At 53.3% G+C, this 15,995-nt stretch overlaps 4 protein-coding genes across 5 annotated transcripts; 1 reads left to right on the top strand and 3 right to left on the bottom strand.

Moving 5' to 3' along the window:
- Nucleotides 1–2,245: 2,245 nt before the first annotated feature.
- On the bottom strand, nucleotides 2,246–5,145 carry foxj1a (forkhead box J1a). The gene is made up of 4 exons (XM_053852316.1): nucleotides 5,095–5,145; nucleotides 4,873–4,954; nucleotides 4,261–4,796; nucleotides 2,246–3,340 (listed from the first exon to the last, which is right to left on the bottom strand). Exons 3-4 carry the CDS (start codon nucleotides 4,789–4,791, stop codon nucleotides 2,501–2,503), a joined length of 1,371 nt encoding a protein of 456 aa, XP_053708291.1. The 5' UTR covers nucleotides 4,792–4,796; nucleotides 4,873–4,954; nucleotides 5,095–5,145; the 3' UTR covers nucleotides 2,246–2,500.
- A 518-nt stretch (nucleotides 5,146–5,663) lies between these two features.
- On the top strand, nucleotides 5,664–11,475 carry amdhd2 (amidohydrolase domain containing 2). Its single transcript, XM_053851872.1, has 12 exons — nucleotides 5,664–5,806; nucleotides 6,606–6,699; nucleotides 6,766–6,902; nucleotides 6,978–7,117; nucleotides 7,177–7,231; nucleotides 7,288–7,500; nucleotides 7,572–7,660; nucleotides 7,724–7,868; nucleotides 7,930–8,037; nucleotides 8,104–8,172; nucleotides 8,235–8,333; nucleotides 9,294–11,475. Exons 2-12 carry the CDS (start codon nucleotides 6,623–6,625, stop codon nucleotides 9,365–9,367), a joined length of 1,206 nt encoding a protein of 401 aa, XP_053707847.1. The 5' UTR covers nucleotides 5,664–5,806; nucleotides 6,606–6,622; the 3' UTR covers nucleotides 9,368–11,475.
- Nucleotides 8,919–10,973, bottom strand: tlcd3ba (TLC domain containing 3Ba). Of its 2 annotated transcripts, XM_053851874.1 has the most exons (6): nucleotides 10,851–10,973; nucleotides 10,591–10,674; nucleotides 10,319–10,529; nucleotides 10,160–10,255; nucleotides 9,991–10,100; nucleotides 8,919–9,930 (listed from the first exon to the last, which is right to left on the bottom strand). In XM_053851874.1, the coding sequence occupies exons 1-6, from the start codon at nucleotides 10,967–10,969 to the stop codon at nucleotides 9,729–9,731; spliced, it is 822 nt and encodes a 273-aa protein (XP_053707849.1). In that variant the 5' UTR covers nucleotides 10,970–10,973; the 3' UTR covers nucleotides 8,919–9,728. The 2 variants fall into 2 exon arrangements, with proteins under 2 accessions (XP_053707849.1, XP_053707848.1); XM_053851873.1 differs by having other exon boundaries at nucleotides 10,160–10,529.
- Nucleotides 11,132–15,947, bottom strand: nlk1 (nemo-like kinase, type 1). The gene is made up of 11 exons (XM_053851869.1): nucleotides 14,612–15,947; nucleotides 14,378–14,507; nucleotides 14,251–14,306; nucleotides 14,049–14,155; nucleotides 13,902–13,987; nucleotides 13,629–13,838; nucleotides 13,450–13,551; nucleotides 13,258–13,344; nucleotides 12,993–13,191; nucleotides 12,837–12,930; nucleotides 11,132–12,755 (listed from the first exon to the last, which is right to left on the bottom strand). The coding sequence occupies exons 1-11, from the start codon at nucleotides 14,917–14,919 to the stop codon at nucleotides 12,707–12,709; spliced, it is 1,428 nt and encodes a 475-aa protein (XP_053707844.1). The 5' UTR covers nucleotides 14,920–15,947; the 3' UTR covers nucleotides 11,132–12,706.
- Between the last annotated feature and the right edge of the window lie 48 nt (nucleotides 15,948–15,995).

Here is a 15,995-nt window from a genome sequence, read left to right as displayed (position 1 = left end):
GGAACATCTAGACAAACAAATGAACACAAGCATCAGAAGGTAATGAGACTCTGGGCATGAGAGCAGATCAAACTGATGTTCCGCACCTTGTTGACATCACAGTCCTAACTGAGCATGTTAGCACACACACGCCAGTGTTGATTGACACGTGATCACCACCGCCATGTTTACCCCCCCACCCGCTTCCTGAAAGTGGACAATAAAGCAAACTTCCAGTAAGCCAGATACCTCCGTGAGTCCTGCCCGTCGCCGTGGTGACCACTAACAAACTGAGATCTCCCAACCCCCCCAGCTGACGTAAATGTAGCCAGTGAGGCTTCTGAAATGCCTGTAGAGTTCACCAGCCCCCCTTTGTTCAGACCCCCCCAGCTCCGGTTCTTCTCCATAACTTGGTGGTCATTAATCGCACCCGGGCCGACGGTTCTGTAAAGTTCTGGACCAATGCCCCCACCCTCCCCGCCACCCCCCTGCTGCAACACAGTTTACATTCCTTGCAGTTAATAAGTGTTCGATTCGTGGTGGGGGGTGAAGTGGACGCTCATCCGCGCGTGGACACCAGGGATTAGAAAATGATACAAGCAACATGATAGCTGCTTCGATTCAAACTTGTTAGCTTGCTAGCATGACTCACTCCTGAAGGTCTTTCAACAAGAAGCACATAACTCTTCAGTTTAGCATCACTGAAGGAGGAAGGAAGTGCACCTGCCTGGTGGACAGGTGACAGGTCCACGAACAATGTTTGACAGCAGCCTAGTGCAGCAGGTGATGTTTCATGTTGTTGTGAAGAGAATATTACGCCGGAGCCACACTCTCTGGTTCTGATTCTGCGTAGCTCTTATGATGGCGGATCTTAAAAACCACCTGTGTGTGTGTCGCGTGTACTTAGCAACCACGGCGCGACAGTCCAGCGTCAAGAATGCAACGCTGTCGCTGTGGTGAAGTGTGAGCTTGTCACTGAGGCTGATGGATGTCAGATTATCTTCTCTTTGTTGTCCTGACAAAACACACACCCATACACGCTCTTGCATACAATGACCTTTGTTCCGGCGTCGGCACGGCGGCGAACGGTCTGGTGAAGAAAGTTGCAGGGCCCGAGTCACACAGAGCCTGAGCGCTCCGGTCCACATCGCTCCGCTTCTGTGATGGCTTGACTTGGTGCTGGTTTTGAGGCTCGGAATTGGATTGAAGACACTTGTACCTACTGCATTTCACTTGAACTGACCTCTGAAATGTTTTGACCTTTGACCCCTGGACGCCCTCATCAGTTGAGCAGCTGCTGGGGAAGCCCCGCCCTCTCCACCTTCTCCAGGTGAGGCAGCACATCACTGAGTGGGACGCTTGTTTTCACCTGTTGCCATGGAGAGCAGCCCAGTAACTCGGGTCATGCCCTCTCTGGTTTTCAGACAGACATGATTCAAGAATAACCGTGTCCTTCTGAAAACCCGATCACCCCCCATTTTTCCCCCACTCACTAGCAATGTCATAATGTTGTCTTCTTTTTATTTTGTGTTTGGACCTGGACATGTCGTGCCATCAGGTCTCAGGTGTGACGTGGAGCTCTGCGGGGTAGCAGCGGGTTTATGTTTCACCTGCTGGATCTTCTTACTGGAGTCCAGATCACCTGGATCAGGTTGCTCTCATCTGAGCCTCCACCATGACAATCATCACCAGCAGGAGCCTGACTGGGATGTGGGACCTCTGTGGGGGTGGTAGAAGGGGATGTCATTTCCAGGAAAAGCTTCCCGAATGTCCGTCATGGGGGTGATGCGGCAGACAGACCGTTGGGGGTCGTGGGCCGTTTTAAATTCCCCATATTAGCATGTGAGTGGCCAGGCTTTTCAGCGCTAACGTGAGCCACCTAGCTAATCTGCCACAGGGTCACTGGTGACCGCAGTGGTCTATGACGGGATGATATACGGGCTGGGAGACACTCGTCCTGTGGGACCCTAGAAAGACCTCGCCGAGACCCAGTGAAGACCAGGACCTGACTCCTGCTGAGCCCAGACAAAGACCTGAAAGAAAGACCGGTGACGACGACAGAGACCAGCAGGGAAACACAAACATAAATCTTAAGCAGACTGGGTGGTTTTCTGGAAGGATCTGACTAGGGGAGGGGGTTCCTGAGGGGTTGGGCTCAGAACAAGCACATGCAATAAAACTCAACTTTATTGTCCAAGAGAGTGAAAACAGCAGAGGAGGAGCGACGACACGGCGGAACAAAAGTGTGTATGTGTGTGTTCTTACAGTCCCCTGTGTGTAGACGGGTGGACATTTAGAACAAAGACCACATCCAGTTCTTGGCACTTGGAAAGTCAGCTGTGATTGACCCAAAGTTCTCACCGAGTCAGAACTGGACTAGGTGTCATGGAATCCCAACGTTCCTCACAACTGATACAAAGAGCATTTTGGCAAAAGAGGCAGTTCTGGTTCTGGTGTGTGAGGTCCACTGAATACAAAGTTCTGGAGATGAGGTTTCTCAGTTCGTAGGTCTGACCGTTCGTCAGAGCAACGGGTCGATCCGGATCCCGGAGCCTCCACCTAGCGGGTCTCCGAGGTCAAACAGCTGCTCCAGGTTGACGTTGGAGGCGCACAGGAAGTTGCTGCGACTCTGGTCCTCTTCCTCTTCGGGCCACTGGTGGTCCAGAAACGCTGTGGCCAGGAACGTCTCCTCCTCTAAGATGTCCCCTCGGGTCTCCACCAGGACATCATGGGGCGCTTCCTCGAGAGAGATATGGGTCCCCTGTACAGTCAGGTCCTGCTCAGTCATGATTGGGCTCAGCGCATCCTCCCCCTCAAGACTGAGCTCCCCGTTCAGGGCCGAGTCCAGAATAGCGTCCCAGTCAAAGTCGCCTTTCAGAGGTTCGATTTCCTTCTGGTCCTCCACTGACAGCAGGGGCGAGCTGGATCGGCGGGGGGCTTTGGAGGTCCCTTTTCTGGAGCCTAACTTCCTCTTGTATCCTCTGACTCCCCTCGCCGCCGGCCAGGACCCGAGCATGGTCCCTTCTGCCAGGTGTGGGTCATAATTCTGGTCGGCACCGGTTGCCTGCTCGAACACCTGGAGGAGACGCTGGGATTCTGAATCAATGCAAAGGCCACCCAGAGCCCCTGGCGGGCTGCGGGGTCTGGGTGGCTGCGGGGGGAGCAACTTGATGCCGAGTCTGCTTTGGAGAGCAGGGTTGATCTGGACCGGCGGCAACCGCCTCTTCTTGTAGGCGCCGGTCAGCAGGCGTTCAGCATAAACCGGGTCGATTCTCCAGAACCCGCCCTTCCCGGGCTCGTCCTTCTGCCGTGGGACCTTGATGAAGCACTTGTTGAGTGACAGGTTGTGTCTGATGGAATTCTGAAGGGAAGACAGGAAAGTGTAAGATGCTACAGCTAGTTAGCTTAGCGCCTGTTTATCTGATGAGTCACTGGGTAATGCAGAACTAGCTAGCTTAGCCAATGACACAGTCGAAGTTCACCAAGTTTGTTGCACTGAAACGTGCGTATTTGTTTGTTTTGGGAGAAAGTGTGGTCACCTGCCAGTGTGTCAGTTTGTTTTATGAAATGGGGACAATGATTAGTAAAGGTTTTAGTTTATATTTTTTAACTTGTATAAGTATTCATCTTTTAGCACAACCCTGCTTGAGTGAGACACTTTTTGTCCACTTCGGGCCGCCATAGACAAAGGTACTTGTGCGATCTGCTGATCTGGAAAAAGGAGGAATGTGTTTCTTTTAGACGTAACACCCTAATCTTTGCCTCGGTTTTACACCGGGACACGTCGTAGCTCCGGTGTGCTTCTTATACTTCATTGCTCACTCGGGTGATGCGCTGACCTTCGTTACCAGGACGCCTGCGGATGGTGCGTTCATGAGCATCGGAATTTTCTATACTAGAGAAAATAACCGGGGTTACGATGGCTTGCAGAATTTGTGTGTGTTGGGTGAGAAAATGACACGATGACGTCAGACCAGAGACTCCCGAAGAGTACAAAGTGTTGCTTTTAACTTGCAGTCAAGCGAGAAGAAGATTCAGCTTTAACTTATTAAATTGAGCGCTGGAGCCCCCCCCCCCCCCCCCCACCCCACCCCCCCCCCCCCCACCCTTCTCCCCCCCCTGCCCCCGCGGCCCTATGTGACCTTTGTTAAATATTTTCAGGTTCAGTCAAATTAAAAGAAACTTGACGTCCAGAACAGTGTCCATTTTAAAATATGCAAAGGAATGAACATAAAAAAGTTGGCGCCAGAAGAGTGAGCGTTATGTTAGGGCTCCACTCACCTGCCAAGTGGGGTCCGCGTGTCTGTAGTAGCAGAAGTTGTCAGTGATCCACTGGTAGATGCGGGACAGCGTGATCTTGCTCTCCTTGCTGGCCTGCATGGCCATGCAGATGAGGGTCGCGTAAGAGAAGGGAGGCTTGATGTGCGGCTCGCTCTTGTAGTCCACCTCGTCCGGACAGTGTCCGCGGGCAACGATGGCCGCCAGAGGCTGCAGGCGGCTGAAAGCGGCGGCCGTGGGTTTCCCGGGAGTCAGCGGTGACCCGAAGCAGGCGGGGTCCGCGGCCAGCGGGGACGCCGGGGCCTCGGAGCAGCGCTGATGATGGCGGCTCAGGATCCGCTGCGGGACGTCCCCGCCGAGGATGGAGAACTCCTGCAGCCACTGCAGGCTGGTCAGGCTGTCGTCCAGAGTGACGGAGCCGCAGCTCAGCGAGGCGCTGTCGCGCTCCTCCACCTGCGCAGCGGCGGTCACCACCTCCTCTTCGAGACCCACCGAACCCTCGGGCCAGGGGTCGGAACCGCTCAAGGTCAGCATATCTCCTGTCCGGACACAAAAACGGTTCAGTCTCGGGACGATTCTATTCAAATGGCCGCGGTCAAGTGGCGCGTCTCTCACCTGCGAGGCGACAGACAGGACCGAAACCGAGAACTTTCCTGAAACTCTGACGCACTTGGAGCGCACCTTTGAATCAGCCACCCTGAAACATCAATTAAAAATCATAAACTAAATTAAGACGTAAAATGGAACTTTATCCTACATCTCTGACGTCATGAGGAAGTTGCGGAAACTCGACCTTGAGTGATGTTAAGGTGATTAGATGTTGGAAACAAAACTCACCTGCAGTTGTTGGACCGGACTGGATTCCGCTGCAGCTGGGCTGAAGTTCGGACGGATCTGTGAGGGGGAGGCGGGGCGGGGGGGTACTTTAATACCTGCAGCAGGAGGTTTGTCCGGTCACCCGGGAGACGGAACTGCCCTGTAAACAGTCCTCCGGCCTCTCATTGGCCCGCTGGTTTCTATGGTGATCCCGTGTACTCGCGTTCCAGTACACATCCGCGCGCCCACATATCGAGTCCAAAACATTTGTCTGCGACCTCACACGATTGGGATCCGGATCGATGACAACAGCAGTTCGTGTTTGTCGTTCATTTAAAACTCCCAAAATAAGAACGGGAATTGATGTGATCACATGATGCGGCTTGATGTTACGCCCTCTAGCGGTACGATTAAGGAGTGAACCAACACGATCAACACGATATTATTATTATCATTAATTTTCCATTAAATTACACTTGGCTTTGCATACCTTCATGTGTCGTCAATTGTTTAAATTTTTTTTAATGTTTCTGCGGCTCAAATCAACAACTACCGTGTGTGTGTGTTTTTGCTGATCAGCTGACTGTATCCGGTCACATGACTGCAGTCACACTTCAGCGCTGGAACACCGCGACAGTCGCCGCTGGACGAGACTCAGGTGACGAACGTTTGCGTCCCTTATGTCGTGTGGACCGGTGACGTCCGAGGACGCTCGAAGGAACTTGGAAAAACTGTGAGTGAAGAGCGTTGCGCTGCTGGTGTTTGATGTAATGCTCTTTTGACCCAGAAAGTTGTCTCGACTCTTCCAGCACTGTTGTTGCGACCGTTATTCTACTAAAGCGGTTTGGTTTCACCGCATCAGCTCGAGGTGAAGACGTTGTTTGTCAACAACATCGTCGTAAAACAAATCGTCGTTGCCTGTTTGTTTCCTTTAAAAACAACAGACGGTTGTTGGCAAACTGGGCGTCTTCACCTCGAGCTGATGAAAACAAAGATCTCTATTTACATTGTTCAAGGCATCTGAGGTATTTCCAAAAGTGTTTCGGTCAAGTTTTTGTTCCAGAATGATGGTCAGTTTACGATCAGCTGGCTGAGCCACGTCTTGTGACGTCACACTGCGGACTTGAACCGATGGACCCAAGTCCAACGTGGACTTTGAACCTGCAGTTTCCCAGTGGGATATTGGTCAGAACACTTCCCCTGAGGCTTCGTTCCTCAGGGGAAGTGTTCTGACCAACATTCCACTGGAACGAAGGGCTGCAGGCTCGCTTCCTCTGTTAATCTTTTGATGCATTTCCGTGTGAGCTGTTTCGAAATCTCGAACCAAATAACAAGAGAAAATGGGCTCCAGAAGGAGCACTTTTCTTGTGCAGGGAAAAGGGTGCAGATAGTCTAACCGTGCACGTCCCTGTTGGTGACTAGAGTGAAAGTTATTCTGTCAAATGGCTGAAGACCTCACAGTGCAGTGTGATCTGATTTGAATTTGGAGGCATTATATTTTCACTTCTGCTTTTTACATTGTGTTGTTGCAGTGAAACTTCAGACCAAGATGCCGTCTACAAAATCCGACTCTCCGATCACACAGTTCGTCAACTGTAAGATCCTGCGAGATCACAAGCTACTGAGGTACCAGTGTGCGGCACCAGAAACCAGTTAGTGCGGCAGCTGAAGTGTGTGTGTGTGTGTGTGTAGGGAGGACTTGTGGGTGCGAGATGGGAAAATTCTGGACCCCCAGAAACTCTTCTTTGATGAGCACGGGTACGCCGACCAGCGGGTGGACTGCAAGAACCAGATCATCGCTCCCGGTTTTATAGACGTCCAGATTAACGGTACACACGCACCCATCCCAGTTCAGTGGTGAGGACATGATCACATGACCCATGAACCTGTGCCGTCTGCTGCAGGGGGTTTTGGGTGGGACTTCTCTCAGGCCTCAGGGGACATCAGAACTGGAGTTTCTGAGGTGTCCAAAAAGATACTGGAGCACGGAGTCACGTCCTTCTGCCCGACACTGGTCACGTCTGCAGCCGAGGTCTACCATCAGGTGAGGGCCAGCACCAGCCCACACGAGGCCCCCTGTCTCACCTGGTGTCACTGTTACAGGTTCTCCCTCAAGTCAAAGTCCGGAACGGAGGCAAGCATGGAGCTGGAGTTCTGGGTGAGGCATCATCTTCCAAGTCTCGGTGTTGGTTCTGACTCCTTAGGTCCTGGCAGGACTTCACCTGGAGGGTCCATTCATCAACAAGAACAAGAAGGGGGCTCACGTGAAAGAGCACATCCGAACCTTCCAGTCCAGAGGCCTGGAGGACCTGCTGGAGGTCTACGGCAGCCTGGACAACGTCACCATGGTGACACTGGCGCCGGAGCTGGACCATGGGCAGGCGGCAGTGAAGGCACTCAGCCAGAGGGGCGTGACCGTGTCCCTGGGTCAGCAAGTACAGTTGAGGGTCAGTCGGTGCTGCGGCCGCTGATCCTTGCATCTCTGGCTCCCTCTGCAGGTCACTCAGAGGCCGACTTGGCGCAGGCTGAGGAAGCCGTCCAAGGCGGCGCCTCCTTCATCACGCACCTCTTCAACGCCATGTCTCCGGTGAGTGTCCGACCCGCCCAGCTGCCCGTCGTGCTGCTGGTTGACCTGGCTTGTGCTGTCCAGTTCCGCCACAGGGACCCGAGCATTGTGGGTTTGTTGGCGAGCGACCAGGTTCCGAAGGAACGGACAGTCTACTACGGAATGATTGCTGACGGGATTCACACTCACCCAGCTGCACTGAAAATCGCTCACCGCACTCACCCTGACGGTCAGACCGCTAGCTCCCAGCGACTGTTGAACGGCAGGCACGGGCTAACCTGTGTTTACAGGTCTGGTGTTGGTGACCGACGCCATCGCGGCCATGGGTCTCTCAGAGGGGCGGCACCGGCTGGGTGAGCAGGACATAGAGATCAAGGGACTCCAAGCATGTGTGGCTGGTGAGACCGCTGCTGGTGAAGACCAAGCGCAGCTCCACAGGAAGTGACATCACACTTGCGTTTCAGGAGAAGACACTCTGTGCGGGAGCATCACCACCATGGACATGTGTGTGCGACACTTCCAAAAGGCCACAGGTGGGTTTTGGTGTCGGGAAGCTCAGGTCCTGGTCTCACTTGTTCTGGGCCTTGTGTGTCAGGTTGCTCCGAAGAGGTCGCCCTGGAAGCCGCTTCGCTGCACCCAGCCAGGCTCCTCAACCTCGCGAACAAAGGAACTCTGGACTTCGGTGCTGATGCAGGTCAGGGCGCCACCTAGTGTTGGCTGTAATTCACCAGTCCTCTATAGCAGTGTTTTTCAACCGGGTTGCTGTCCGGAGATAGAGGTGGGCGATATGATGACGTGAAATCATGACAATGAGAAGGTGTTGAGGAGCAACCAAGTTGAGGAGATCACATATGGATTGGCTGCCATTCTTTCTCTCCACTCAGCTGTAGAGCTCCAGTGTGGTGATGCGCTGATCCGTCCCTCAGTCAAAGCAGCGCTGCTGTGGTGCGCCGCGCTCCTCTTCCCACACACTCACAGCCAAGAAGCCGCTCACATGCGCAACTTGCTGCTGTTTTGAAAGCTGGTGCGCCTCTAACTTGACCACACACTTTCACCACAGAACCAGGGAGGGAGGGATCCTTGTCGGAGCCACCACCACGCCAAAGACTGTCTGCACCGCAGAGCTAATGTGATGTCTCACTTCAAAACTTTATTGATACTAATGGACTGTCAAAGTTTGCTTTGTGGTTTAAAAGTTGGCAAAAAACTAAATGCACCACAAAATAAATGCGCTCCAAAATGTGAAGAGAGAAAGAATCATTGTTTTTATGAAGCAAGTTCAGGCAAAGAAGCGAAGGATTTGTCTGGAAACTCCAAACTACAATTAAGTCATGCAAAAGAGACAGTTATTTTAAGTAAGTAAATAAATAACTCATGATATATTTTGCCACATTGCCACACATTTATTTCTGGCAAAATAACAACCGAGTGTCAGTAGCTACAGTTTTTCACCAATGAATGGGGATTTTCTATCGGACTTTAAGCACAAGTGCGCTTTGGCCCAGGTTCCTTTGGTGGTGAGCCCCGGGATTTTTTCAATGAACCAAGGCTGCCGTGGCTAGAAATGGGTTGGAAAACACTGCCCTGGAGGAGGCCTGTCAGGCTCCATTGCACTGGTTCAACTGTCTTGGTGATACAATGTTTTCTTCTGCAGACCTGGTTCTGTTGGATGAGAAGCTCCACGTGAAAGCCACCTACATTTCTGGAGAGGAGGTCTGGAAGAAGTGAGGACCAGTGTGTCGCCCCGCCGATTTACAGGAACCTGTTCCACTTCTGAATACAATTCACTCTTGAATGTTTGATATGAAAACATATCTGTGTGACTGTAGGGGGCGCCCTGCCCCCAGATCAAACTTCAAATCTCGCCTGGGGTTCACTTGGACTGGACCTGAGCAGCTCAGCTCTGAGTCTCTGCTGGACGCCCTCCACTGACCCTAGATCGTGGGTCGGCGACGATCAGTACTGACAAGTCACGGCAGGTTGTTGGTTGGATTCCAGAAGTTCTCATCTTTGATTTCAAATAAAAACTGGGATTTGTTTCTAACGACTGCTCCATCATCCTGTTGTTTATTCACCATCATCACTGGGCTCAGTGACCGGAGTGTCGGGGTCTCAAGGTGCCAGGAGGACCCTCGCTCACCTGTCCTGGTGGGGGGCGGGTCAACAGACGGACGGCCCCCCTGCAGATGAGTAGGAACCAGTAGAGCTGCAGCGGCCACAGCAGCGCTGCACCCAGGTTGCACTGCCAGGGCGCCATCGCTGCCACCTGGTGGACGGGGATCCCGACGAACCTGCACCAAGGTGGCTCCATCAGAGTGAGGTATGATACACGAGGGTCAGACACGGCTCACCTGCTGTAGGCCACGTAGAGAAAAGGGAAGAGCAGGACGCGGCAGAAGAAGAAGGTCAGCATCATCATCACGCCGTTGACCTTGTGCAGGAGCGTGTGCTGTAGCTTGAACTGGAAGCCCACAGTGATGAGGACACCTGCCAAGCCCCGCCCCCTCCACCACTGCTCACCTGGATGAGGACTTTGCCCAGACTGACAAACGGCGTGCTGAGCTCGGCCATAAACAAGAGCCCCTGGAAGTAGTCGCCCTTCCCACCACGCCACACCTGATGATGGACGCACACCGCTGGGTCGCATGACCAAACAACAAGAGCGACAGCCGTGGTTACCAGAGAGACGGGGCAGCAGAAGGCCACCATGAAGATGTGGTGCAGAACCATCAGCGCGTCTCTCCTCAGGAAGCGGGTCACTGGTGCGCGCCAGCTGCCCGGCGGGTGACCTTTGACCTGGTGCTTGTGACAGTCGCACACGAACATGGCGAAGACATCGTAGACAAAATAGGGTGTAGCAAACAGGATGTAGCTGTCCGTCAGCCAGTGCCTGCGCGAGCATCATCGGTCGTCAAACCTGCACCGGCCGCGGCACATGTCCATCACCTCACCTGTCGTTGATGATGTCAGCGCAGGCTGCGACGATGATGCCGCCGATGCATGTTGCCATGACAGCCTGCAGCGACGACACCAAACTGAGGAAACATATCAAAATGTGTGCATGAGACCAAGGATGTCACATGACCTGAGGGATGCAAATGCTCAGGTGCGGGTGTGTGCGCTCAGGTCTGCCTGACAATGTGGGGACACGATGGCAGTGGTTTGACATGACAGTTGAGGGGTTTGTGTGTGTGTGTGTGTGTGTTCTCACCGGGTGGACACAGTCGCGGCATCCCCCTCGCTCCAGCCCCACAGGTGCATCAGAGCCTGTTTGAACAGCAGGTAGAGTCCCGGGAAGAAGACTGAGCCGGCGAGCAGCAGACACGCCATTCCTAAGGTGTGTGTGTGTGTGTATGTGTGTGAGGTGACCAGCTTTGAGAGGATCATGTAGGCGGCGCCTCCTGCAGCCACCTGTCGGTGGGGAGTGAAGAGGATCATCCTGCTGGACATCCAGACTCCGAGTCACAGAAAAGGAAGTAGAGCGAGTCAAGATGTCGTCCAGTGTTTGTTTATTTACTCGTGGTTCACTACTTTGTCTCTAAACATGTTTAAGAAATTCAAGTATTTTGTGGGAAACAAGTCAAAATAAAAACAAGAAAAGACTAAAACAAGACGAAAACATTGTTCCATATTTTAAACTCTAAAACGCAGCAGGATTCCTCGACAGTCACTTTCAATGCATTCCTTAAAAACATCGCAACTTTTTTTGGTCGCAAGTTTGACACCTGATCATCTTCAGTTTCAGTCAAGCACAAAGAGTCACACCCAACCAGGCCAGACGGTTCTGGATTCAAACACAAAATAAAAGGTCTCTAAAGAAACAAAAGTGGAAACTTCAACTTTTGACCCCCAGTTAAACACAAACATTTACAACTCTGGTCCTGACCGCTAGTTCCAGGTCAGGGACACCAGAGTGGCGCCACATGCTGGAGCTTCGGGTGAACTACAACTAAAACGACTTCACAACTTAGATACAGGAAGTGAGAACCAAACATTTTCAAACTCAGTCGTGTGACCGGCCAAACCTAATGCCAACCCACCAATCCCTGTGACACAAGGCCCCCCTCCCAACAGGACTCCCATGGACCAGTACGAGAGGGTGGATAGTCTGGTCAGTCCAGAACCTCAGGATGGGACTCGGAAGCTGAGGGTTCAGATGTTGCCACACTGGGAACCTCCAGTGCTGCAGATTCTATTGAAGGAACCAACTGAGGTTCTGATACAGCGTGAGCCATTTTGTTTCCAATGTGGGTCTGCAATGCCTGAACCGACTGGCCCACACCGGCGGATCCATGAGGCTAAATCCCTGCAAGTGGTTTATTTCCAAACGTAATACTTGGCTCACACTGGTTCTTTTGTTTGTTGTCTGCACATGGAGACGACAGACGCTGAGGACCAAGGATCATGAACTGATGATGAGACCAGCAGGCATGTGGGGAGCAGGAAGTTCACGTGTGACCACAGGTAGCAGCCTGGTGAACCCTCATATGACCAGAACCACATCAGTGTCTGTGATTTGGGGTCATGGAGGGGTCGTCATAACAATGGATGTTTGCCTCAGGTGGGACCCACGGGAACCTTCACTGAACTTTAAAACAAGACAGCAGCATCTCTGCAAGCGTCACGAGGTAAAAACGTATGTGGAGGGCCGTCGCCAGCGTTTCCTGCGTCTCCCAGGAAACATGGCCACCACCATCCGACGCACGTGAGAAGTTAAAAACAAAGCCGCGCACTGGGCGCGGCATTGCGTTTGGAGTATCCAGAGGACAGCAGCTTGTGGAGAGGCGTGACGCGGCGCCCCCAGCTGGCTGCTACATGTGCTGCGTCGCGCGGTCGGTCAGAACCAGGTTTGAGCGGGGAACTATTGCACTGGACTGGAATGGTCGGAACACAAGGTTTCTACTCTGGTCTCCTCCGTAGCAGCAGCGTCAGCACCGGGTACTCCAGCAGGGGGGGAACTCACATTGAGGTAAAACAGTTTCTGGGTTTGTCGGAACTAGTTTGGCCGGGTCCACTGCAACAAATCTCGCTGGATCCGAACAATATCCCGACTCCAACGCCGCCGCTTCATCTCTCCTCCTTCCTCGACACTTTAGACGAGTGCCACGCCGTCGACCTGCGAGGTCCGAGGGAAAGACAAACTCAGGGCTGAGGTTCTACCTAATGAGTCATGTGACCAGATTGGCAGTTGGCTCACCTGATGAAGGTCTTGAAAGCAGCACTCTGGGGGTTGATGCACAGCGGGACGCGCTTCCCCTGCTGGTGCTCTGTGATGAAGCGGTGGATCAACTCTGCAGGAACAGAGGGGTCAGGTAGGGAAGCAGACGAATGAAGAGAAAGCCACCAGCCTCACCTTTGCCTTGCCAGACAGAGAGCAGACTGTTCTCGTAGCTGTGACTGAACGGACGCTCGGCCACCGGCTCGAAATCACGGGTGTAGACCCGCCCACTGGGGACAGAGTAGCAGCACTGGCACATGCAGGTGTGGTAGCGCAGCCGCCCTTCATCCAGGTAGGGGTGCGAGAGCGCATCGCTGCCTGAGATCCTTTTGGCCTGCAGGAGGAGGAGCGGTCACACTCTGGAGCTGCTTGCCTCACGCGCCACAGCAAATGAACTTACCGGGTCAAAGACAAGCATGCGACACAGCAGGTGGACCGCCTCGTGAGTTGCGCCGTCCGAGAGCATGTACAGCACCGACAGCGACGGCTGGGAATCAAACACGCACACGCCATTAGTAACATGACTTTGAGGAGTGACGACTTGGTGTTCTGTTTCAGCGCCTGTATGGGTCAGGTCTTGGTGGATACGCACCGGCTTGTGTGGTCCTCTCAGGATGTGAGCTCTAGCGCCCTCACAGGCCAGTGACAGTGCCGACAGAGGAGGTGTCCCGAGCAGGTCCGTGATCAGATCCAACTGTAAACAGCCCGATGTCATTCAGGTTGGATGAGGAGAACCACAGCAACCATGAGAGCCAAGACGGCACAACTCACCTGCTGGATGGGACTCTGCGCCTGGAACAGGATCCGTCGCCCCAGCAACTCAGCGAAGATGCAGCCCACAGACCAGACGTCGATGGCCGAGCCGTAGTGACGACAGCCCATCAGAACCTCTGGAGCTCGGTAGTACTGGGTCACCACTTCCTGCGTCATGTGACGCGATGGGTCTGGCTCCTCCACACGGGCCAAGCCGAAGTCACAGATCTGAGCAGAGGCATGAGGATGAGACTCGCAGGCCCAGAGAGAAGAAGCAAGAGTGATGTCTACCTTGAGTAAGCAGTTGCTGTTCACCAGCAGGTTTCCTGGTTTGATGTCTCGGTGCAGAATCCCAGCAGAGTGCAGATACTTTAACCCTGAGGAGACAAGAGACGTTCAGTGGACTGGAAGCCGGGACAGAGCCTGCTGGGTCGGCACCTCTCAGAATCTGGTACAGGAAGACCTTGATGTGGTCAGTGGTCAGCGGCTGAGGAGACACGATGACTTTGTGGAGGTCGCTCTGCATCAGCTCTGTGATCACATATCTGCAGGGGGCGCTGTCAAGGAAAAGAAAGAAACTACATCCTGGGAGGTGTGGTCCACTACAAGGACCAGGTGGAGAAGAATATATGAAGGATACATTTCCTCAAAACAGTCGATCTGTGGTGGCTGCAGGATGTCCAGCGCTGACAAGACCTGCCAGAGAGAAGAGACCCGTCAGAACCTGCGCAGAGCTGGAGATCCAGATGAGGTGAGCCATGTCTTACGTTGTCATGCTTGAAGAAGCAGAGCATCCTCAGCTCTCGGAACACTCTCTTGCAGGACACCAGGTTCTGGAAGACGTTGGGCATTTTCTTCAGAGCGACTTTACGGCCGTCGCGTGGATCAGTAACGGACCTGTGACATGATCACATGACATGTTTCCTTCCATCGCTCTTGCGCAGACAATATCAGACAACACAGTGCAACAGTGGATCCTCAGGAATAGAAAGATGACTCACCACACGACTCCAAAGGCTCCATAGCCGATGGGCCGATCCGGTTCCATCTCAGCTGGACTGGGCACCTCGCTGGCCGGGTTGCTGTAGGGCTGAGGCACCGCTGCTCCCCCTCCTGCGCTTCCACCGAGAGCGGTGGGGTGTCTCGGGGTCCCTGCAGGGGCGGGGGGTCCAGTGAGGCAGGGTGTCGCACTGAGGCCAGTCGAGGGGGCTCCACAGGAGTTGTTGACGCAAAAATACTTGTGACCCAGCTCAGCACCGGGAAACAAGTCGCCACAGACAGCCGGTCTGCCAGTACCGTGAAACGCCATTCTGGTGTCCTGCAGCCGGAGAGGGGGAGCGGTGCGTGCGAGGGCTTGTTGCCGGCTAAGATCGCAGGAAAAGCGGCTGTGGTCTGACCATGACACGCTGATTCCAATCAAAACTCAAAGGACGGCCCAGTCCAGTCCCGATCTGAACGATAAATGTCGTCTTCGTCACCGCTAAACGCTGAAAATGGAAGCACTTCGGGTTGTTTTCATTACTTTCATCAGCTCATGGAGCTTTGTTTGTAGCTCAGCTGTTAGCAAGGCTGCACCGTTCACCACCAAAACAGAAGAGAATCCCAAACAGAGCCTGGATCACTAACATTCGACCCCCAACAAGCCCCGAACCGAACCTCCCCGGTACTGTCCCTCGTCGATTTGAAGCTAAAATCCAGCCAGACGAGCAGCGAGCATCGGCGCTAACCAGCTGTTGATGATGCTAATGTGCTAAAGGAACGACGAGACCCCCAGAAGCATCAGTGACCTATATAGCTAAGAATAGCACACATTTGACGCAAAATCCCATCGAACAACAGAAATAACGATCCCAGTGGAGAGGATGTGACTCACAGAGGAAAATGGGCCGCAGGAAATGAAAAAAAAAAACTCGCGTTAAAAACTCGTTGACCAAGTCAGGGGATTAGCATGTTAGCATCCGTGAGCACTCGGCTCCCCGTCGGCGGCTTACGGCTTCGGCATCAAAGACGTCGGCGTCTGGTATTGTTCTTGAAGAAAGATGGTCCTGTCGGTTCCGGATTTGACTGTTCTGATGATAAACGTCGGTTTGTTATCGTCCACTCAGCGATGGAGGCTGATAGCGGGCTAAGCCGTGTAGCTGCCGGGGAGGAGGAGTTGGTGGGGGAGGGGAGGACCGTAAACATGCTAATGGTATTTAGCTTCTGACGTTTCGCATCAACTTCTTCATCCGCAGTTGAGTCGGAACGACTCGGAATGTCATTGTTGCTAGCGCCTGAAGAGTTGTTGACATGAAAGTCATCCACACCTGGTAAATAATGGCCAACAGAATGAGGTTGAATGAGAGAACAAACATGTATTTCTGGTGTTGTGGCCGAGACGCGCTG

Source organism: Synchiropus splendidus, chromosome 19 (assembly GCF_027744825.2).
Source record: "Synchiropus splendidus isolate RoL2022-P1 chromosome 19, RoL_Sspl_1.0, whole genome shotgun sequence".
Classification (NCBI taxonomy): Eukaryota; Metazoa; Chordata; class Actinopteri; order Syngnathiformes; family Callionymidae; genus Synchiropus; species Synchiropus splendidus.
The sequence above is the reverse complement of the archived record's forward strand: the minus strand, read 5'-3'. Positions and strand labels throughout refer to the sequence as shown.